We start from the raw sequence: 24820 nt of genomic DNA, 5'->3' as shown, positions 1-24820 counted from the left end.
GTTTCTCAAACCCGAATCCTGCACTAACCTCCTTAAGAAGAAATAATTATTGCATCTCTTCCTTTCTGACATAAACTGTTTTTAGTATCATTTTGCTCATATATATACCCAAACTCAAGACCAGGGATAAACTCCCTACGCCTTTAGCTCTGATGACACAACTATAAATCAATTGCACTTGTCCGTTTGGACAAATTACATAAAATGAAACCAACAAAACTGAGTTAATTCATTGTGATGTGACATTATTTTGCTGACGTTAAATAGCATATGAAAACAGTTTTTGGAAAAAAGGAAAAAGTTTTCGGTTGCCTATGTTTTTTCTGTGCCATGATACACTTCTACCATGATTTTTTTTTTTTTTCAAATTACTAGAAAACCTTTTTGGTAGCATGTACCATTATCTCAGTTTGCTGTCACTTAGCTCCAAAGCTTCATGAGTGCATTAAGGCAATTTCTGTTGTCCTCTCAGTGTCCGTGAGGGTAGTGTCTCGTAGCTGGGGCCAACATAGTCGTAGTTGTAAATAATTAGGCAAGTCTTAATTACTTGTCTGTTGACTGGGACACCGCCATTCCTTTCCCTCAACGTGTCTTTTGTCTTTGACGAGTTCTCTCTGTCATGCTGATCCTGTCCTATTTGCCTCACTCCTTAATTATGCCAATATCCTCTTCACTGGCTTTTCTGCTTCCAATCTCCCTACTTCAGTCTACTCTCTACTCTACACAGTCTTGTTTTTGTTTTTTGAGTGGGCTCCACACTCAGTGTAGAGCCCAGCACAGGGCTTGAACCCACAACCTTGAGATCAAGACCTGAGCTGAGATCAAGAGTCAGATGCTTAACTGAATGAGCCACCAGGCACCCCCCCCCCCCACACACACACACAGAGTATTTTTAAACTGATCTTTCTAAAATCCAAGTATACCATGTAAAATCATACCATCTTGCAGTGTCATTTCATCTCTTTGTCAGCCCATCCCCTTTCCTCCACTCATCCTCCCATTCTCCTCTCGTAGAGGCTTAACACTACACACTTACTCAGCCAACATGCAACAGAGTGCAAACAGCAAGCACACACATATCCTTGTTTTTTTTCCCTTGTCTTTCTTTTTAATAGTACACACTTTAACCCTCCTTCCCTCCACCTAAGTCCTGCTGGGGCAAAAGGCATAAGCCAGAGCTACCCTGGGCACCCTGGGATGTGTGCTCACCTAAGCCCAAGATCACACTAAAAACTCTTTCGATTCGAGAACTTTATTTCATTTACAACAAAATACCATCCCTTTCCCTGATCATTCTGATTATTTTGAGGTTTCCTATGTAGACTGTAAGGCCATGTGTGGAGGTTCTGTGATCTTCATAGTATCTTGCAAAATGCAGAATGTAGAAAAGAATGTATAGCAATTATTAGGAGCACAGATTTAGGAGTCAGAGGGAATCGGATTCAAATTCTATCTCTACCCCTTATTGCTGATGTAACCTTGGAGATTTCTGAGGTTTCCCTTTTGCAAAATGGTTCCTTGTATTTACCTTACAGTAATAGTATGAAGGTTGAAGACATTAGGGTAAGATGATGGGCCTTTGGGAAATAGTATTCAATAAATGGTGACTTTTATTACTAACATTCTATGAGCTTAGCTGATAGCTTTGTGAATCAGTGTTATATGAATCCATTCATTCATTTTCTTTTTTCCTGGAATTCCCAGTGGTTTGTAACTTGGAGCAATAGCAGCTGTAGCAGCAGGTTGAGAAATGCTAATTCCACAACCATAATTATCTAGAAAAAGGAAGTAAAATGCCATGTGGATTGCTGGAGAACAGAGAGGTCAGGATGAGCCGTATGCATGGTATTCAGCTCCTCTTCTTCTCAACCCTGAGAACCTTTCCTTGTAGGAATGTGCTGGACACTATGTCTTCACAATGCATAAAATCTGAGGAGTGAGAAAGTGACTTCTTTCTCTCTGTTAGGGATGGAGCCTGAGAGGAAGTCCTACTTCATTGTGTGAGAGCTGAAAAATATCATTAACCTAATTGTTCTGTGCCCCACAGAGATCCTAGTTCTCTTCTGGAGGCCTCAGCCTTCTCACCTGAGAAATGAAGAGGTTGGACCAGGTGATCTCTGAGATCCCTCTAGGCTCCAACAGTCTGAGTTGAGGAAGTTTTAGCAAATTAGAGGGACCCTAAACAAGACAAAAGAAGGGGGAAAATAGCCTTTTTTAAGGTCTGTGTCTTTGTGTCTTACTCCGTTGAACAGAAGAGAGTCGATACAGAATGTGATTTCTGACTGAAGTGCAACAAAGCATGAACCAAACAGATAGGAAAAAAAAAAAAAAACACCTGTGGTGTCTAAGAATTCCCTTGGTTCTACTGCAGTGAAACTACTGACACGTTTTTTATTTTAATCAAAAAAGTTAACTGTAAGCAATTACCGCAGTCGGCTCTGAGTGATACTCTGCGCCCTCCCAGATAGCCCCCTATTTGGCAAACACACAGCCATCTCAGGAATCAGTGTAGAAAATCATTGCAAGTGTCAGAAATGATGAGTCCTTAGACTCAGTCTGATTGTCTGCATCAGTGTAGTTACAGAAGGAGGCAGAGAAGGGGAAAAAAATGTATCCAAGATCAAATACTCTCTCCTGGCTCTTATAATTGCTACCTCTGTCTAGAATTCATAGAAGGTGGGCTCCCCAGGATGTTGATTCACCCTACCCCCTGTCTTTCAGGTACGGCCTCTCGTTCATTTGTATTTCTTTTGCTTTACTCCAGATTTTTAACTTTTCACCCGGACCACTGCTGTAGTCTCTTAATTATTCTCTTTCCTCCCGTTCCCCATCTTCCAGTCTCCCTCCTAAAGCTCTTCTCCTGCTGCCTCATGCTGTGCTACGGCACTTAGCTAATCTCTCCAGTCTGCTGTTCGTGAGCCCACCGACCTTCTAGAGAATAAGGTCTAAGTTTTTGCTGTCAACCACAAACACTTGTGAAGTAGCCCCATCTTCTTTTAAAACAATGCGGTTGAATTTCTCACTGCAAAAAAAAAAAAAATATGTGTGTTTATTTTAGCAAACGCCTAAAATACATAAGCGACAAAGAAAAAAAATTAACTTTCTTTTAAGTTTAATTTTCCTACCTTTATTGATTTCCTTGCTGTAACCGAAGCAGACTATGAGCTATGTGCACCTTCCCAAGTGCACCTGACACTCTCATTTTCATGCCTTTTCTTGTTATCTACATTCGCCCAACCTCACCTAATTTCTAGCCACTGAAATTCTACGCAGCCTTCACTGTCCATCACAAAAGCCTATTTCTCTAAGAAGTCGTCCCTTGATTTTCAATCTCTGTAGCAGGGATTAATGATAATATATGTAAACTATGTTAAGTTACACCTTGGGGTTATTCTTCCTTGGTATTTCATATTTTATAGTCTGCCTTTTTCAAAGTTCTGTAAGTATTACGGTGTTAGCCATGTACTTGTATCCAAAAACTGAACTGTAAGATTCCCGAATTCCCCTTACTCTCTTTCCTAGGAATTTCATAAGCTTTCACTTGTAGGAGTTGATAACCTGGATTGTAGCATCCTACTCTTGTGCCGTTTTGCAGGGGATGGTGAGACTAAAGGGAAAATTGGGAAATAAAAATGGGAAAAGATTGGAAGGTGGGACAAAAAAAGAGAATGTACTCTCCTGGAGAAGGTGATGACTACGCCCAACAGTGCCAGAGACAAAAACCAAGTGGATACCTCTGGAGGATCCTGTCCAAAGAGTGGGCTAGAGTGAATGTCCATGTCCGGGAACGCACGGCACAAGGAATGGTGGTGTCTGAGGTTGAGCTGGTTCATAGCCAACTCTGTCCATTTCACATGCAACGAGAAAGACCAAACGCAGGACACGGCCCCTGAGAAAGGCTGGCAGGATTCATTCAGCTGACTGCGATAGCATGGGCCCGGCAGTGGCGGGAGGGGACCCAAACCTGGGAAACCCAACGGAGTGAGGAGCCAAAGGGTATAGCTCCACTTTCTCCTTGAGACTCAGGAGCTTCAGTCTCAGGGCTGAGCAGTTGAAAATACTTCCACCTCCCTGCAGATGGACAAGCACCACTGCTGTTCTGACGAGCTTTGGGCAGCTGGGATGCAGCGGGACTTTGATTCCATAACAGGCCTCCAGGAAATGGTTTTGGAGGCATCTAGAGTACTGTATTGGCCTTGCTATGCAGAGGCCTAAGTGGATACGCCAGGATTTAGTGAACTTCTCTTACCCAAATAAAAGGAGCCTTCAACACCTCCTCGTAAGCTTTTTCCTTCAGTCCTTTAATCATGTATAGTATTTCTTTCTGGACCTCGCATCCAAATATCTTGATTTAATAATATTCTTCTTTCTAAAATTCTAAGATCAAAATGGGAATCGGTTCTCTGATAATCATCTGATGGAAACAATTATACTCATTACATCCTTCTTCCTCCTTTCTCTTTTTCTTAAAAAAAAAAATATATATATATATATATATTTATATATTTATATATATATATATATGTTTATATTGGGATCCCTGGGTGGGTATCAGGGGTTGAGCGTCTCCCTTTGGCTCAGATTGTGACTTGTGATACGAGGGAGAAATTAACTCAATGTGGCTGAATAAGACACATTTATTTTTTAAAACATTCTGAAAAGAGGTAAGAAGGAGTAAGAACACCTGTCGAGACCAAACACGACGTCAGCAGGCTTTGGCGTTCTTTGATTTCTGCTCCCTGCCTCCGCCAGTTCTTACTGAACTGTCACCTATTGTATTAGTGGGGGGGAAAAACAGCATCTCTAGGGTCCTGCAGCCGTGTTTGAATAGACTCAGTCACAGGAAGGTAGAGATGAAAGTCACTTTGGAGCCACTTCACCTAATGGAACAACTAGCAGGAAATCACACCTGCCACTTTCCGAGAGGAGCAAGAAACCTTGTGCTTGAGGAGCCCGGTCATAAAGTGAAAGGGATGTGGCTTTTCCACTGGACAGATGGAAAAAAAAAAAACCCCTGTGTGCCGCTGGAGCAAGTGTTGGGACCCCTTTTGAGCCCGTGGAGAGAATAACCCGGACCAGTTTGACTGTTTGCAAGAATCGCATAAGAGACGGCCGCTGGAGCCGTGTGGCCGTGATGGGACAGGACACTGGGAGACCTTTGTCCCACTTCCACGCACTCCCTCTGCCCCCCAGGGTAGCCCAGACTTTACACTAGAGAACCTTTGATTCTTTGACATCAACACCCTTTTTTTTTTTTTTTAAGATTTTATTTACTTACTTGAAAGAGGGACGGAGAACACAAGCAGCGAGAGCAGAGGGGGAGGGAGAAGCAGGCTCTCCACTGAGCGGGGAGCCGGACACCGGGGCTCCATCCAGGACCCCGGGTCATGACCTGAGCCCAAGGCGGATGCTCAGCCCACTGAGCCCCCCCGGGCGCCCCTGAAATCAGTCTCTTAACCATACAGTTCCCTCTTCCCGGAGCCCATGGGGTGCTCCTCAGTCTCAGGGACTTCCGACTCCTCTGACGGGCCAGGTTCCCAAGCTCACCACTAGCACCTCTGTTATCAGGGCCTGGTGTCCTCTGCGTCATAACAGGCCCCTTCCCCCCAAAACACGTCCCGTCTGGAGATGCATGCAGTGGCCTACGGGGAGGACTCCTGCTTCCTTTGAGTGGTTTTTTTTTTGTTGTTGTTGTTGTTTTTTTTTGCTTGAATACTGCTCTTTCTTTCACACCAGACTGGTCCATGATGATTAGAAACCTCTGGGTAACCCAGGCATCCCGAGCAGTGACACAGCGTTACGTCTTCAGAGTAATTTCTTCATTTAGGAGCGTTTCCTATCATCTACATAATGTATTTTGAACTAGATTCTGAAATTCAGTTAGAAGGAAGAGACCATCTTAAATGTGGCCCGTGACCCAGGGGGCCACAAAAGGCTCCTCTTGCTTCTAGGAAGAGGATCCCTGGAAACGATCCCGCTGTTGACAGTCTTATTAAAACTCGCCCTGTATTTAAATAGTTGCACAGTTTCTTAAAAGTCCTGGAAATGTTAGTTTTAATGTTCGAATGATTAATTAAAATTATTAAACTTTTGGAAAACTTCAGTAAGATACTTTGGCATTTAAGAGTATTCCGAGTTCTAGACGTCACGGGCCTCGATCTAACCTGAAAACAAGAGGTCCCTCTCCCCTTATTTGATCAAACTACCGTAGAGGCAGCAAACCGTGAAGCGGGGTAGCTCCGTTCTCCGGATCCGGGCCTTGCGGTTGCTGTTGTGGAGCACAGGCGAGGCCCTGGCGTTGGGTTCTCCTCTACGGGGCGTGCAGCCCACCTTGACAGTCCACCTTGAAGGGCTCCTCAGGCCGCCCTGGCCTCTGAGACTCGGTGCTGCTATGGCTTCCGCACTGCTCTCCAAGTCCTGTTGATGTCAGACCTACATCGCGCTCAGCTCATTTTTGCACAGACCTGCCAGCCTGAGAATCTGACGCATCCAGAGAGCCAGGGCCTCATACGCGGTGCTCTGTAAGGCCGATCGTTGGATGAACGCGGAGCCCAAGACGGCTCCGTGAGGTGCTGGCTCGGGGCCTCAGCTCAGGTCTGCAAGCTGCTGTGCCCAGGCCCAGCACTGGCTGCACGGGCGTGGGGTGCTCTCGTTCCAGCAGGGCAGGAGAGCAGCTCTCGGTTGCAAGGGGATGTCTCTCGAGTCCGTTTTAATTGGGATTTCTGCTTTGAGGGAGCCTAAGGAGCCGAAGTGGCTGGAGGAATGAAAGAGCAAACAGGCAAGGCTCCTCGGGGACGGCTAACCAGCAGGGGAAGCGAGGACGTGCGTCACCTTTGTTTCTGGCGATGGGTGGCCGGGGAGGGCGCGGCGGGTGCTCGGGTCGCGGACGGGAGGAGGGGGAAGCGCAGATGTCGTGGAGCCACGAGGATCCGGTTTATTTAAGGAAATGCCTCCTCCCGTGGGCAGTGATGAATGTAAAAGTGAGGCCTTCCCTTTTACCTGTTTTTCAGTGATTGCTTGGACAGGTCTCTCGAGAGAGAAAAAGATCATTTTCTATCCTGCAGATTCCGTAACTGCCCTCAAACGACTGATGGTGTCCCACGTCCAGTGGAGACAACGGCGTGAGGTGCCCCGGGGGGACCTCCAGGCCCTGGATGGCCGGGGCCCTTGCAAGGCCGCTAATCAGTCACTGTTCATGCCCCGCCGGTGAGAAAATCACTAATGTCGTTGCTCAACACGTCCTTTCTGGTTTACGCGTGCAGAGTGCTCAAGAATTCACTTGTGGTCACGAGGAAGTGAGCCCGTGGTCGTGACCTGGTCAGGGGGCTCGAGCCGTACGTGCGGGGGCAGCCACGCAGGCCGTGTTGCCTGGACTGCAGCCGAGCAAGAGAATCATTACGTGTGGGCGCTTTTAATGTGTTATTCCAATCTCCAGGGGATGAAGCCGGTAAACAATAAAGTAATTCAATTATAGAACTGTCCTTCCAGAAAGAAAACAAAACACCACAGCCTTTTCATTTAGTGATTTTTCACTTCTCAGGCCTACTCAGCAAACAGACTGGGAAATGCCAGATGTGCTCTGGCAGTGGTTTGGGAAGAAAAAGAAAATAAAAAAAAGCCGTCCGGTATAAATTCATCCCCTGTATTCGGATTAAGGACTTTCACCAAACCCCCTCGACGTACTTTGGCCAGGACTGTATTCCTCGTCCGGGGCCCATCCACAGGGGCCCCATAGGAAGGGGAGAGTATTTCTCTACCCTTATACGGATAGATTGTGGTTAATATTTCACCTAAATTCGTAATCAAAATGTGACGTTTATGACTTGGTTGAGAGATACGTGAGGGGGAGGGAGTCGATGTAGGAGATGGTACTTCTCGGCTAACAAGGAACGTGGGGGAGGACACCAGGTTTCGACAAGGTTCACATTTGCTGCACAGAACCTTCATCTTAAACTGGACAGGAGACAACGTGAGAGATCCTAGACAGCTAATATTGGGCGAGGAAGCTTCTCTTGATCACAAAGATATCAATTCTCGGGACGCCCGGGCGGCTCAGTAGTTGAGCGTCTGCCTTGGGCCCAGGCCGTGATCCTCGGGTTCCAGGATCGAGTCCCACGTCGGGCTCCCTGCTTCTCCCTCTGCCCGTGTCTCTGCCTCTCTCTCTCTCTGTGTGTCTCATAAGCCAATCGATAAAATCTTAAAAAAATTAAAAGATACCACTTCTTCCAAGCCTGCTGCCACCCAATGTGCCGTAGAACGTCGACCAAGTAACGGGGTCGGTCGGGCCCCTGACTGTAGGAACCACGCGAGTCCAGACTAACCGTCCTCCTTTCAGGTAGGCTCCTACTCCGCTTAGCCACTGGCCGTGTGGCCCTTAGGTCTTGGCAAAGAGCAAGGAAGCCCCGGGGCCGGCACAGCGTGGTCAGTCTGAGGCTGGCAGCAGGGAGGGCCTCCGAGCATCCCGACGGCTGCGGCCCGTGGCCAGGGCTGGGCTCAGAGCCCGAGCGTGCAGGGGGGCGCGGGGCCCCGTGTGCAGGGCCTCCGGCTAAGCCACGCAGACCCCCGGGCTCTGCTTCCACCCCTGGAGGCCTCACAACTGGGCCCCGACAGCTGAGAGCGAGTCAGTCCCGGAAGCTCTGGGACTGATGAGCTGGCACCGGGGGACAAGTGTCGCCTGCCTATGCAGGGGGCCCCAGCGGGCCCGGCCTCGGAGCCCCTGACCAGTGCCCGTGTGCCACTCGCACAGAAGACCCTCTCTCCTCCGAGGAGCCCCTCGGAGGCGACGTGGCCTCGTCTCAGTAAGCCGGGCCCGGGGCGCGGGGTTCAGGAGCCCAACGAGCAGAGGGCGCCGAGCCGGGTTTTAAACGGATCGTACGGCTGGCAGGGGTGACGTGTCGGGGGTTTCATTCACGTTGAACACCAGGCCATCTCCGTAAACCATCTTTATGACTTCCAGCGCGTTATGCAGGTACAGCGACAATAGACGGCGCGTCCCAAGGCGCCAGGCCCGCTGGCCTCCCTGCGGGCTGTGCTTCCCGTCCCGCTTCCCAGGGTGCAGGTATCGTGGATGATTTGTTCGCGGACTGAACCATATTTATTTAGTTTAACTCACGTAGCCTTGTCCGTTGACGCTGCTTTGCCTGTGCGACTCCTCCTCGTACGTGCGCAGTCGGCCCACGTGAATGTCATCTTAGTGTCTCCTCCCTCCTCCTTGCACAAAAAAAACGCGAAAGGAGCCTTTGTCAATGCAGTCGTGGACGCCGCACGGTAAGGAAAACGCACAGATGCGCGTGGGGCTGCTGGGCAGAAAGTCGCCCCGCGACAGCCGTGTGCTGTGAGCACGGAGCTGCGCCGGGATGCGGGATGCGGGATGCGTGCGCTCGCCCTTCGTGCCCGTGTGAACGCTCTCTCCTCTTTTCTTTTCTCCTGACTCCCCCCAACCCCCTTCCCGTTTAACAGCAGACAGACCCAGGGAGCGCTGAGTGAATCCGATGACCCCGAAACAGGCTGTCTAACCGATAACAAGCCAACTTCTCGACACTTCTATCCTGTCGCCTTGCTGCTCGTCAGCTCACACCTGCTGGTCGTGTGGCTTATTTTAAGTCTTGCGTTGCTATTAGCCAAATACCAATAAGTCTCACGCTGCATCCCTTTCTTTTCTACCAACGACGACGGACTTTAAATTACGGGGGCGATGCTGTAATATTTCTACATTTTCAGATTCACAGACTTTAAAAAAAAACAAACAGTGTTTGAACTGTAAGTGTTTTGTTCGTTTTTCCTAAAACCTACGAAAAAAAGTAACTATGCATTGAGTTGTTTTGCTCTTTTGTTCATGGAAACGTGTCCTCCCCCCTCCCCCCCCCTTAACTAGCTCAGAAGAATCTTTGAATTACTGTCTTTGGAATTAAGACAAAGAACAGAATCCTGAAAGCTTGAAGCTCTGCGCCTCCTGTTTCTCTCCCCCATTCAATTTATCAGAAACGATTAAGAGTGAATTTGCACAACGAACGCACTGACCCCCTGAGACGAGTCTCAGACATGTGGGAGGTTCCAGACTTTCTCTCCACTGTGCTAATGTCACTGTTGCCGTCAGCCGATGGGACCTGCTGTTTGGTTCCCGGACCTGTTCGTTATGTTGGTTCTTGGCTTCGATTTGCCCTTTCCTGTCAAGTGATCTCACGGCGAGAATGGCTCTTTCTGTTTTGTAATTAAACTAACCTGTTTGTAACGATCGTTTGGGTTGATTTGGCTCCCGGAGTCCTTTTCTATCCTTTGTACCGAGGTCTTGTTTGTGTCCGACACGCGGTTTTCAGCACCTGTGACTTTCTGTCCGTCTGTGCTCGAGCCCCGTCCCTTCCTGAAGCGGCGACTTGGACCAGGCTGTGGGGAAAGCCCATCCTCCTCTTCGCGGCACAGCTAGACTATGGGAGTTTTCCTTTAAAATAGAGACGTTTTCCTTTAAAAATCTATAGGGCCAGACTTAATGAATTAAATGCCTTATTCCTAGAACCTGCATCCTTAGGGCTACATGTAGATTTTAATGTGTTTTAAAGAGACTGAGAAGTTAATTTGTGGAAAAGTCATAAAAAGGCAGATATATTTATGAAACTAAAGTGAAGCTGTATCGCGGAGCAAATTATATTTAAAGAGTTTATTAAACCTTAAGTATCTGTTGAGAACAAAGAGACTTGAATCATCTCTTTCCGAGGGCAATAATGGTATTGGGCCTGGCCTAGGATTTAATTTTGTAAGATGTATCATCATTTGTGAAAAAAAAAAAAAATGTAGAGTTGAATCTTTGTTATTTTTACTTGGACTGTTGCTGCAACTCTGCATTGAACAAATAAAGCATATTTATTTATTCTGTGTTTCATGAAGTTGTACTTTTTCCCCTTTCACCAGAGAAGGATGCCGCATAGAGAATGTACTGAAGAATGTCAAATGCAGAAAATATGCTTTCAACATGCTACAGCTGATGGCTTTCCCCAAGTACTACCGACCTCCAGAGGGGACTTATGGAAAAGCTGACACCTAACTTTGCCAACACGCAAATAAACAGGAACACAAACACGCCTCAGTCGGATAATCTCCGCCCTTTTAACTTTTCTCTTGTCACAAAATCCGTGGAGGAGGGTGATCAGGGACGCTCGCCCAAATCTAGGGATTACTTGAATTAGGTATTAGCAGATTACTCTGAAAGGAATAATCCATTAGAAAAATCTTAAGTGACATTGTGATCCTAGTTCTCCGCTTCCGCACTTTGCCCCTGTGCTGGGTGGGCTCCACGTCCACGTCCACGTCCACGTCCTTCGTGGAGGCCGTAGCCACAGGCATTCTGAGCAGACGCAGGTGGGTTCCACAGGAGGGCACAGGTGTCTCCGAGCGGGATGCTCGGCCTCCAAAGTGGAGACGGGGCGGGGCAGGGCGGGGGAAGAGAAGAGAGGCTCAGACATGTTATCTCACAGCCGTCGTCACGTGTGACCTTAGGGCCCATTCGTGGGAGTGGGAAAATATTTTTCCAGCGAATTAAAATTCGGTAGCGTCAACGCGCGGTCTTGACTGTAGACGTGGGTGGCAGGTGTGCCGGTGACGACTCGGCCCCCAGCAGGCTGGGACGCGTCCTCCCGGGCGGACAGGTGACACCGTCAGCCCACGGTGGAGGTGCTTCCCCGTATCAAGGGATCTTTCTAAAACTCTGACTCGTGTGGGGTCGTGTGGCCCCGTCACCCAAGCGGTGACAGAGAAAGCTGCCGGGTGGAGGAGAGGAGCACCGCACCGCAAGGGACTGCAGCCGCGGGCCGTGAACGACGACCAGCCTGCTGACGCCACACGTGAAAATCCCCATCAGCCTCAGCCTTATGCAGCCAAGCCCATAAAAGCCAATAAAGCACCTTGATGCTTCCCAACGGCCAGCGCGCTGCGGGGCAGGGCAGGCGGGGGGCGCGTTCCTGGCTCGTTACCGTGTGTGAGGGACCTCCCGAGACCCTGCGACCCTGACGCGCGGGAAACGGAAACGATATTCCTGTTAACCCGAATCTGAAATTGGTTCTCAGTAAAAGCGCGTCACAGGTTCTCCGAAATTTCAGATTAAGCAATAGCTAGAGAGACCGTCCTGCACGGTGCCATCGGAATCGGGCAAATCAGAGCACACGGGCCGTGGGCCCCCAGTCGTCCCAGTAGACGCCTTTAAACCACGGTTACGAGCTCTGATCCTCCCAGCCCGTGGCTTGTCTATTTTCCAAATGGCCGTGCTGGGAATACGTGAAGGTCATGGAGGAATGCTGGTTAGTCTCGTAGAAATTGGCATTTATTGCCAGAATCGAACCTTCGAGAACAACGGCCTGAATTAGGGAAACCCATTTGCTCCCGATGTTCAGAGTTTATTGTTCTCCTCACCCATGGGAAGAGAAGGCTCTCCGGGGAATGAACCTCCCCTCGGAAACGCCGGGGCTCGTTACACAGACACCCCCCGGCCGTGAGCACAGTCAGGGGGTGATGCTACGGGGTTTTCCACAGCTGGTGGACAGCTCCTTGGCTGACGCGTCTGTTGAGCTAAGGGCTCCAGACACATCTCCAGGCTCATGCTGGGTTTTTCAGATGACCACAAATTTTAGATGACCATTTGGGGCTTTTCATAGGAGAATTCTCAATCCGCTATTTTAGCTAGTGACGTGCGGGCATTACATTTGAGGCCATTGACACACGGTTTACAGGTTTTTTTTAAGGAAAAGATGCTGTATACTGTAGATCTAGCCACAGTCAAGACTTCTTGGTGTACTCCCTTATGCTTCATTCTCCGTTCCAGTGATTAATTTTTGAATTGTTCAATTTTATTTGGAAATGGTAGGATTTTGTGGTTGTTTTCGTGATCCTGCTGGATTTCACGTGCAGAGGCTGGGATGACGGAGGTTTCCTTGAATAACAGTGAAGCCTCATTCAGCATATAAGTTCCAAGAGAAGTCAAATGAAAATGTATCGTCCCGTAAATACTCTTTGTATAGTCATTTTTGTTTGTATTTTTAAAAATGAAAACTCGAGACTCAAATACGGAAAAAATATGTATTAACTAGAAAGCCCAATAAGTAAGGTGTTCTATTTGGGGAAGATATCCCAAAAATCTTTCTTCTTTTTTAATAAGTACTGGCAGAGAAGTCTCAAAGCCTCGAACTTTATATACAAATACACAGAAGTTTTCTTTAATTATCAGCAGAATTATTTGCCTTTCCCTATACAAAGCCTGAATATTTGCACACTTTTAAAAGTGGGTTTCATCAACAGAATTCATGTTTCATATCAACAACAATACTGCTCCTTTTCTGAGACATATTCAAGTATTGCCGGAAATCCCCTTTACTATTTCTTAAGTAATTAGTTTTCTAGATCAAAGAGCAAATTTTAAGAAGTTTTAAAATGTCCTTTGTGCAATCACAGCCTAGTTATGCTTTTCTCTATTTTTATTTAAAAGATACACCAGCAGGCCTATTTCAAGAGATCAGATTGAGCCAGAAACGGAACCAAGAAAATGACATTTCCAAACAAGATAATTTTTTTTTTGGTTTTGCTAAAAATACGTTTCCCCTCTAATGTTATCAAATGCAGATATCAATTTTGCTTAACTATGTGCAGAGTTCTACAGAAAACATATCTAAAAACAAGGGAAGGTGACATCTTGATTATGTTTGACCCAGTGGCAAAAGACCCAGAGCCTCAAAATGTTCCACGAAACAGCTAAGCACAAACATTTCAAATATTTAATTGAAGCAGACCCACATTTGAAACCACATTCATTAATTTCTCATGTGGTTGTTGGGCTTTTTTCCCATATGAGTGCTGTCTTAGATTTTGTCTATACCCTGCCTTTGCTGTTGGATCAGTCTAATAATCCAGTGAGTCAGAGCCACGATTTGATCCTGCTGACAAATGGTGCTAAAATGACCAACCAGCTAATTAGAGCAATGCACCACGTGACTAGCCTCCAGTTCTTACTTTTTTAAGACTAATTCCTGAAAACTATGAAGTCTTTAAAAGCTAGCATCTGGATGGAGGATACTTCCCTTTTTTCCCCCCAACTACATATGGCATTTTGCATAAAGTAAGACTCACAGTGGAAAAGAAAAAGATGTGTATGGAGTAATGCTTTCCCTAAGCATGATACATGCCACCGAGAAAGCGTACCCGGGGTGGCCTGGAACTGGCTCGTGCAGACTCCTGAGAGCTGGTCATTAAATTTTCAGGAATTTTGTAAGCCAGTTGTTAAACACGCCGTCATTAAATATTAAAATATCACAAGCAATTGAATAATTTTTACAAAAAAAGATAATCAAAACTTACCACTTCCTAATTAGATTCCTTCATTTTTCTCTTCGCCTGTGCTTTTGAGGTTAGTTGTGTCCGTGGTACCTGCCCAGTGGAAGCAGCATAGCCTCAGGGGCAACTGGGCCTCTCTCTCTGACTCCACACCCAGTAACATCATATGGGCGGCTTGAAACTGACCACAGGGGGGGTTTTCACTCACAGAAATTGCCAAATGCTGAAAACTGGCACTTGTGATTCCTGGAAAAAGCCAGTTGTTAAACATTTACCAGCACACAACTGGATGACGCCATCACTTTTTTCCCCCAGCAATGACAAATAATTAGAAGCATTATAAAATTAGTAATACGGGGGATCCCTGGGTGGCTCGGTGGTTTAGTGCCTGCCATCAGCCCAGGGCGTGATCCTGGAGTCCTGGGATCGAGTCCCGCATTGGGCTTCCTGCATGGAGCCTGCTTCCCCCTCTGCCTGTGTCTCTGCCTCTCTCTCTTTCTCTTTGTCTTTCATTAATAAATAAATAAAATCTTAAAAAAATAAAATAAAATAATAAAATAAAATAAATAAAATTAGTAATATGGTGTTAAATGTAGTCAGGCATCTTCAGTTGGCTACAATTTTATTTTGGTTTCCCCCCTTTTTAAAGACACTTATTAGGCCGTAAGCAATATTTCATGTTTATATTTTATTCATAATAAAATTATATAATCATACAGATGCATTTAAAAATGTATCATCTCTCTTGATGTTCTGCAAGGGAAATCTTAGCAGTGCAACTGTAGTGTGAGCAGTAACAACCGTGGGCTAAGTCCAGGGAAATGGGAGCCTAACGAGAGCATCACTGAAGGTGTGCTTCAGTGAACATTTTTAAGTTTATGATTTTAGCATTTGCTAAAGGCAGGAAAAACGGTAACATATCACTGTGTCCAGATCCTAATAAATATAGCTCAGCTGAAACCCAAACTGTTAGATTAAGCAAACGAAACTCTGGCAGTTTGCTAAGACGCCGCAGACGCGTTAGATGTTTGATTTCCACGCCTGGTGGCCTATCAGCTGTTTAACTCAATACGCAGGGCACCTTTTGTAATCTTTAGGAAACAAATTAACGTTTATCACAGATTTAAGAAACTGGCCTGAGAAAAACCGTGATCAGCAGTTCCAGAGGGAAGCTAGCATGTGGAGCACAAAGCATCCCTAATAGCTGGAGGCTTTACAAATTATGCACCACTGACGAGAATGAATTGCTGAGCGTTGTGCGGTTGATTGACAATTTTAGTGTGAATTGACATTCATTTAGCTCAGCTGCAGTCTGCAAAAGCTATGCTTCCCCCCCCCCCATGTTTCTATTTTACTGCTTTGCAAGGAAAGCTCTAATATATCCTTTGTTTCTTCGGCATTTTTAAGTTAGAACTTTCTACCCAGACAGATGCTACCTATAGCAAAACGGTCTTTAGAAACAGAATAAAATAAAATTCATGTTGAGATAAAATATTGTGAGCCAATTAGGTGCAGAGTGAAGGTTTGGAAATTTGGATTTTTACTTTCTGAGTCACAGCGCACATTAATCAGTCTTTGAATTTTATTTCTAAGCAAATAAGAGTATAAAGCGCTTCCAATGTCAAAGAAACAAAGCATAACGGGCTGCTAGTAACAAGGAGGTAGAAAAAAAATTATAAGGTAGTATCAGCACCCCCCAAAACATTATACATGCAATTAGGTATTCCCAGCTTGAAGAATCTATTCTCATAGATTACATAAATCTTTAGAATAATAAATTAAAAACAGGAAAACAAGGCTCACAATGAAGCACAGCGCCCAGACAGCCTGAATATCAAGAGAGAAAACCGAACATTCGTTGATGTTGCCTGACAAGCCATTATCTTGTTTACCTCTTAGTAAATAGAGTTCTTTACCATGATACTGCACTTTCCTACTCACGGCGTGAATATATTCACAAACTTCCTAAAATCGCTGAATTACTCTAAGGTCACAAAAAGGCATAATCCAGCAGCCCATCTTCAGTGATCACTGGGTACGGCTTCATTGTCCGGGAGGCAGTATTGACTCACAGATTGGCCAGATTGCCTTATCCTCTACACAGTCTTGCAATGTTTTTTTTTTTTTTTTTTTTTTTTTTATGACTGTCAATATTTAAAAATATTTCACGTCAAAGGACTCTCAGCCTGTTTAAAGGCAGGCCCCACGTGTCTGTAAGCGCGTAGACACTCCCATTTCCCCCCACAAGAGCTACCCTTTATACACGTACACTTTTCATGTGGATACTTTATTATTTTGCTTAACCTAACATCTAGTGTTCGGATTCTTATGGTACTTACCTGAAATGTTGGCATTTGTTTTCTTTTTGTTATGTTAAATATATATTCTAGATGAGCCAATAATGTATATTCCTAGGAAATGGGGCACAAATAGGCTAGATCATGTTATATTGGCGTTTGAAGAAATATCATTTTATTTTGTTGTTCTGTGTAAACCATATTCATTGTACACTGTGTGTATATTTTTTTAAATAAATGTGATTTTTATTTTTTATGTTTCTGTCTTTTTCTCCCTATCACACTTTTTTTTTTTTTCATTTTCATCAACGTAGCAATGTGTAAATGTTAATTAAAATAGCAGAAGGGTAGCCTACATAATATTTTGAAGAGAATAGACGAGTTTTGTGCTAGGCCGCAATTTCAGAGCAAATCTTATATTGACACTAGGTTCACCTCCTATTCACCAGCAGAATGCATCTTTTCGAGTTTCCATTCTGTAGGAACAAAATCAACCACAATTTATAAAAGAATTCAAGAACCGGGTATCGGTGCTTCAACACCGGGCGAATCACTCATCTTTGTTGCCCAGACGATGGTGGAGTCACTTGAGCACATGAACGAACTTCTCCTTACAGGCTGTTGGATCTGATCATTCACACCTCATTGTAGTAGCTGGTGCTGGAAGGCAACTCCAAGGCTTCCATTATGTCTTGTTGCCAAAAAATTAACCAAATGAGGTTCCCGCTTGCGTGTAAAGGGAGAATGATGTTTTGCCAGCTGGAGCATTTCCAGAGCGTTGCTGATCCTGCAGCAAGAAACATTCCTGTCTTGTCATGTCACCGTCGTTAGTACATGTTTGCACCCACATGCGTGGTGCCTCCAAGCAGGACGGTGTGCAGGTGGCCGTGGGGTGGGGCAGCGCATGGGGAACCGCGGCCAAGCACCCAAGGCCTAAACTCCAGGGAGGGGCCTGAAGTGCGGTGCTGTCGGAGTGGCAGCAGAACGGGGGCTCGGAGCACGTGTACCAGAGGGTGGAAGCGGGGGGACGGATGCATGCAGCCGGGAGAACACGGCAGGCCGCACAGGTGCAACAGGAGCACAGCAGGCCATGAAGGTGCAGTGGGAGCACACGGCAGGCTGCACGGGTGCAGTGGGGAGCACACAGCAGGCCGTGCAGGTGCAGTGGGGCACACAGCAGGCCGCACAGGTACAGCAGGGAACACACAGCAGGGCTGTGCAGGTGCAGCGGGAGCACACGGCAGGCCACACAGGTGCAGTGGGGAGCACACAGCAGGCCGCACAGGTGCAGCAGGAGCACAGCAGGCCGTGAAGGTGCAGTGGGAGCACACGGCAGGCCGCACAGGTACAGCAGGGAACACACAGCAGGGCTGTGCAGGTGCAGCGGGAGTACACGGCAGGCCACACAGGTGCAATGGGGACACAGCAGGCCGCACAGGTGCAGCCGGAGCACAGCAGGCCGTGAAGGTGCAGTGGGGAGCACACGGCAGGCCACACAGGAGCACAGCAGACCATGAAGGTGCAGTGGGAGCACACGGCAGGCTGTGCAGGTGCAGCGGGAGCACATGGCAGGCCACACAGGTGCAATGGGGAGCACACAGCAGGCCGCACAGGTGCAGCAGGAGCACAGCAGACCGTGAAGGTGCACTGGGAGCACATGGCAGGCCGCACAGGTACAGCAGGGAACACACAGCAGGGCTGTGCAGGTGCAGCGGGAGCACACGGCAGGCCCCATACGTGCAGCGGGGAGTGCCTGTCTCCAGGGTCTGCACCCCCGCGGCTCGCCCCTAATGCACGTGCAGGCCTCCCCCTCGCCTGGCCCCTCGCGGCATCTGCGCCCCCGTCACCCGGCTTTACCAGCTGCAGTCAGCTCTAACTCGTCCTCTCACTCAGCATAGAAACATTCCAGGGGCCCCGGAGGCTCAGCGGTTTAGCACCTGCCTTCGGCCCAGGGGGTGACCCTGGAGTCCAGGGATCGGGTCCCATGTCGGGCCCCCCGCAGGGAGCCTGCTTCTCTCTCGGCCAGTGTCTCTGCCTCTCTGGGTCCCATGAATAAATGAATAACACCCGAAAAGCAGCAGGGAAGCCTTCCAGGTGTCCCGAGGCCTGTGCAGTTTCGCGTGCCTCACCTGGCAGCGCTCCTCCCCAGTGTCGCGGCCCAGCTGCTGCTGTCGCGCACGTCCTCTGTGGCCCGTGGGAGCGGCTGTGGCCACGCTGAAGGAGGCTGGTCCTCGTTGGGGTCCACCACGTGGCCTCACCTCCTCTACCAGGGCCTGCAGCCCCCGCCCCGCTGTCATCCCTCCGGAGCCACACAGGAGCCTGTCTCCCCAGCGTATGCCCCATCCCTGTCCCGTCCCCGTCCCCGCACACGCACACTCAGCTCTTCCCCGAGCCAGTTCCTCCCTCCCCCCCGCCCACCCCCGTGGCTCCAAGTGTAGCCCTTATGCTTTCTATTCCGGAGCAAACTTCCCGTGTCAATCTACGTGGCCGTCAGTCCCCACTCGTCTCATTTTCCTTGCTGTGCCTGAATGACTCGGTGCCCTGCACGTGCATGTTCTCGAGCGTCTAGCAGGTGCGTGGGCCGGGAGGCCGGGCCCGGTGTCAGCCGCGGGCCAGGGGCCTCTGCTGCCGTTCGCAGGCCTCACCGTCCAGCGGGGGCCAAGCAGACAAAAGGGAAACCAACTGAAGAAACCAGAGTGTGGTGCTTCATCATCATGTGTAACGCGAAGCACATACTCTGGGAGCCTCGGCCGAGCCTCGCGGCGCAGGTGACAGGCACCCTGGCTTCAGGGTGACCTCTGAGAAGGGGTCGCTTAGATGAAGCCATAAAGGGGAGGGTCATCCGGCAGAGGGGGGAGGTCCGTGAGGAGGCAGGGTGTGCGGGGCCCCTGGGGCCACGGCGGGGGTGGGGGTGATGGGACTGGACTTGGCAAAAGACTCAGCCCAGGAGGGGAAGGGACTTCAAGCTGAGTTTCATGCGTGATTAGGAGCAATTAGAAGGTTCCAAGCAGAGGAACCAAAGTGACCTAGTTTATCTGTTTAAAGGAGCACTCCAGGTGCCGGGCCGAGGCTGGATGATGAGGGGTCGACAGGGAAACTGAGGCAGCTGGAAGGAACCTGCAGGGAGGCAGAAGGGCCCGCCAACGGGGACTGAGACTGGTAGGCCCTGGGCAGGGGCGGGGTCCCAGGGCACGTGAACCGGTGACAGAGGCCCAATGCCCTGGCATCCAGGGGGGACCTCGGCCTGTGACTGAGAGCTCACTCATTATATGGCCTTGGCAAGGGGCCGTGCCCCCCCTGGAAGGGACGTGGGAAAGTGGACCCCACATCCCCAGTGGGGGTCGGGCGGTGAGAGCAATGAGACCAGGCCTGGGAGCAGGCCTCGTGGGCTTCGCCGTCAGGAGGCCGCGCCCCTGCAGAAGCAGCCTGCTTTTGGTAAGAATCACTTTACTGTAAAATTGCATTTTATTTGGAGTTAGACTCTAAAGTCGCTAGTAAGATAAAAATGAAACACCATTTCACTGAAATAAATGGAACTAAGGAAACAACTATATTTCTACAGTGAGAGGCAAGAGGTTCAATGGCTTTTGGACTTGCTTTAACCCTGAGTGAATCAGTTCGTTGTTATTTTGCATGTGGCCATACGTAAGCCGAAGATTAGCGCCCTGGGCGCCCCTTGCCCCTCCATGAACGAGGGGCGAATTCACCTGAATGCAAGGATTCTCTGAAACGTGAATTGCCTCTAGAATATGGTTTTATTTCAGAAGCCCCTGACTTACTCCTAAAGAAAAGTATGAAATTGCACCAATTTTCTTTTTATCGAGAGAAATAAATATAGAGGTCTAAACATCCCTTCACCTCTGTTTCATGTTTTGAGGCGAGGAGCATCCTCTAGGATAATATTTGTGGTTGGTAATAATTTATGTGACACAAATTGTAAGCGACTTCTTATTCGGTGAATGCGGATACAATTGGAAATGCAGAGTTTAGCCAATACCTTGCTTCTTTTTTCTGGTATTTGCCTGCCTACAGGTATGACATGGCCAACTCCTTCCATGAGGCCAGTTTTACCCTGACATCAAAACCAGATGATAAGAAAGAAGGAATTTAAAAGTAACATGAAGTAATTACAAAGCAATTGCAAAGATGTAACAAATAACAAACAAATAAATAAAAATAAAGGTTCAATTTATACATACAAATATTGATGTTAATATTAATATATAATTAATATATTAATATATTATATTAATATATTAATATATTAATTTATATATACAAATATACAAGTTCACTATACAAAAGTTAATGGCATTTCTATATTTCTACCAATAATCAATTTAAGTGTAAAAACAATACCATTTACAAAAGCACAAAGGCCAGTGAATTGATACAAGCGTAGCTTTTTCAACAAATGGCACTGGAACAATTGGATGTTCACATGCAAAACGTAAGGCTTCATGAATACCTCAGACCTTGTACAACAACCAACCAAAATGTAAATGTGAAACTATTAAACCTCTAGGCAAAACCATAGGGGAAAATATCTTTGAGTTTGGGTTAGGCAGACGGTTCTTAGATATAATAGCAAAAGCACCAATCATAAAACTATAAGAGCTAATTAACTTACCTTTATTGAAATTAGGAACTTTTGTTCTGCATTTGACATTGTTCAGAGAAGGAAAGCCCAGCTTCAGACTAGAGGAAAACATGTGCGACTGATACGTCTAACAAAGGATTTGCAACTAGCACTGTACGTAACCCTTAATACTCAACAATAGGACAACAAGGTACTCAAACATCATGAGCAAAAGATCTGAACAGACACGGTGCCAAGGGAAATATATGGCCTGCAAATAAACACACGAGAGGCTGTCCAATGGGTTTAACCAGTGTGGAAATGCAAATCAAAACCATAACGAGGGATCCCTGGGTGGCGCAGTGGTTTGGCGCCTGCCTTTGGCCCAGGGCGCGATCCTGGAGACCCGGGATCAAATCCCACGTCGGGCTCCCGGTGCATGGAGCCTGCTTCTCCCTCTGCCTGTGTCTCTGCCCCTCTCTCTCTCTCTCTCTCACTGTGTGCCTATCATAAATAAATAAAATTAAAAAAAAACCATAACGAGACACCACTTGAGTATGGGGAGCAACTGGAATTCTCATTCCTTGCCGCTGGTGGGCATGCATGGTGATGCCCCCCTGGAAAACAGTTTGACAGCTTCCTGGACAGTTAACATAACCCAGTCACCTTATTCTCAGGTATTCACCCAAGAGAAATGAAAATGCATATTCATCTAGAAACCCGTACACAAATGTTTATGGAAACTTTATAATTGCCAAAACCTGGAAAACAAGTCAACTACCCTTCAACCACTGAATGGACAAAGTTACTGCGGCACGTCCATACACCGTGACACTCTTCAGCAGCACAGAAGCATGGACTATTTCTTTACACAACAATATTGATGACTCTCACATTCATTTTGCTAAGTAAAAGAAAAAAAAAGTATCAGACTCAAAAGATCACAATTCTCTATGCTTTCACTTGCACGGTATTTTGGAGTACAAATACTGTAGGAACCTATAAAACATCAGTCGTTGCCAAGAATTGTATGTGAGAAGAGGGTTTGACTGCAAAGGGATAGCATGTTAAGATTTTTGGAGGTGATTGAACTACACCATATCTTGATTTGGGAAGTATATAGAGTACTCCATGAATTTGTCAAAATCCATAACCTGTATAAAATTAAAATGGATTTTCGCTGTGAGTCAGTTTTTTTTATTGTATGCCAATTTTTTAAATTAATCAAAATGTTAAAATAATAAAACGCAATTATTTTTAAAATTTTTTTTTATTTTTTAAAATTATTTTTTTTAATTATTATTTTTTTAAAAAATGCAAATTAAAACCATAAAGAGATACCAACATATATCCACTAGAATGGCCAAAGTTGCAGAGACTTACTATACCAAGTGTTGACAAAGATGTAGATAGATCTCAAAGTAATTATGCTGAGTCTAAGAAGCAAACAGAATTAGACCACTTAGCATATGACTATATTTATTTAAATTCTAGAAAATACAAACTAACCTATAGTGATATAATTAAGTCAGTGTGTGTCTAGAGATGAAGCTTGGGGATGGAGAAATGGATTTTGAAAGAGCACCCAAAAATTTTGGGGGGTGCTAAATTACCTTAATTGTGCCAATGGCTTCATGATATAGATATATAAATAGAGATAACAGATAGACTGATGATAGATGATAGATGATGGATAAAAACTCATGAAACTGTGCACTTTAAGTGCTATAGATTGTATAAAATTTATACTCAATAAACCTGTTTTAAAATGAAAGGAAAAGGGATCCCTGGGTGGCGCAGCGGTTTGGCGCCTGCCTTTGGCCCAGGGCGCGATCCTGGAGACCCGGGATCGAATCCCACGTCGGGCTCCCGGTGCATGGAGCCTGCTTCTCCCTCTGCCTGTGTCTCTGCCTCTCTCTCTCTCTCTCTGTGACTGTCATAAATAAATAAAAATTAAAAAAAAAAATAAAAAAAATAAAATGAAAGGAAAAAATGCTAATCTTACAAAAACTCTTCTGAAGGATAAAAAAAAAAAATAGGACACATTCAAACATGTTTTATGAGACCAGTATAATCTTGATCAGGATACCTGACAAAATTATTACAAAAATAGACAATCTCTGGCCAATGATCCTATCATCATAAATATAAATATTTGTACAGAATAACAACAGCTGGATCATTTAGGATATTTGAAAACAAATATATCACAAAGAGGCTGAGATTTTTCCAGGAATGCAAGATTGGTATGATATTCAGGTTTCAGTCCATATAATTAACCACACCTAAAGAATAAAACGGTAACATCATATGGTTTCTTAATAGATGCCAAAAAAAAGTATAAACTTCAATAAATCAGAAGTGGAAAGGAACTTCTTTTACCTGATAGAGAGCTATCTTGAAAACTTATACTGAACAGTGAAATATTTGTATCACACACCTGGAAAAGATATTCTTCAGAATTGAATTGGACGTTTTAACAGCAGAGTAAGGAAAGTAAAGGGGGGCACCTGGGTGACTCAGTCGGTTAAGTGTCTGCCTTTGGCTCAGGTCGTGACCCAGGATCCTGGGATGGAGCCTCGCGTCAGGGCTCTGTGCTCAGTGGGGAGCCTGCTTCTCCCTCTGCCTCTTCCTCTCGCAGCTCATTCTCTCTCTCTTTCTCTAATAAATAAAATATTTTTTGAAAAATTTCAAAATATATGTGAATTCTGAAAAATGAAATGAGGGATGCCTGGCTGGCTCAGGGGTTGAGCATCTGCCTTCAGCTCAGGGCGTGACCCCGGGGTCCTGGAATCGAATCCTGCATCCAGGTCCTCACAGGGAGCCTGCTTCTCCCTCTGCCTGTGTCTCTGCCTCTCGTTCTGTGTGTTTCTCATGAATAAATAAATAAAATCTTAAATAAATAAATAAATAAATAACGAAATAAAATATATGATTATATGATTTTCATATGGATTTTTTAAAATCAGAAATAAAATACTAGAATTAAGAAATGAATTTAGCTAGTCATTCAACGTAAGTGGAGAGAAAGCAATTACATTTCCATATACTAGTAGATGAAAAATTCAAAAATATAGCTTTTCAAAACACATAATTTTCAGTTGCTTATCAAATGCAGTAGAATCACTATAACAAAAAACACACGGGACCTCAATGCTAGAGATTCAAAGCAATCCCGAACAAAATCACAGCAGGTATTTTGATAAAAATTGGCAAGTTGATTCTGAACGTTACATGGAAATGCAAAGAGAACTAAAAAACCAAAGCACACTTTCATAAATTGAACAAATCTGCAGTACACACACAGTGAAATACAAAGATTTACTGTACAAGGAAGGTAATTCATTTTCAGTGCAAGTTTAGATGAACAGTCAGATAGAGCTGAAAGTCCAGAAACTACAGTCCATCTATTCAGTTACGTGAGTGGCAGCCAATGTGGTGGGTGCAGAGCAGTAGGGAGAGACGGTGCACCCATTAAATGGCCCTAGGGAACTGGGTATCCATTCCAAGGACACCCTGCCCTACTCACATTAAGAAAACAAACAAACAAACAAAAAAATCAATTCCAGGAAGATTTTTTAAACGTTAATGTGATAGGTAAAGAATTAAAGCAACTCGGGGCTCTTGGGTGGCT

The 24820-nt window shown here is 46.1% G+C and overlaps 1 protein-coding gene across 7 annotated transcripts in view; it reads left to right on the top strand.

Moving 5' to 3' along the window:
• INPP4B (inositol polyphosphate-4-phosphatase type II B) overlaps nucleotides 1-14236 on the top strand; it is a 707856-nt gene extending 693620 nt beyond the window's left edge. For 6 of the 7 annotated variants that reach the window (XM_041758014.1, XM_041758011.1, XM_041758013.1 and 3 more), the window contains one exon: nucleotides 9460-10864. In XM_041758014.1, the coding sequence (XP_041613948.1) occupies nucleotides 9460-9634 (175 nt within the window). In that variant the 3' untranslated portion in view covers nucleotides 9635-10864. Of the gene's footprint in view, nucleotides 1-9459; nucleotides 10865-10905 lie in introns of those variants that run through there. The other variant, XM_041758016.1, reaches the window with a different exon arrangement.
• The last annotated feature ends 10584 nt before the right edge of the window (nucleotides 14237-24820 follow it).

This window comes from Vulpes lagopus, chromosome 6 (assembly GCF_018345385.1).
Source record: "Vulpes lagopus strain Blue_001 chromosome 6, ASM1834538v1, whole genome shotgun sequence".
Lineage (NCBI taxonomy): Eukaryota > Metazoa > Chordata > Mammalia > Carnivora > Canidae > Vulpes > Vulpes lagopus.
This window is presented reverse-complemented; position numbering and strand designations above follow the sequence as displayed.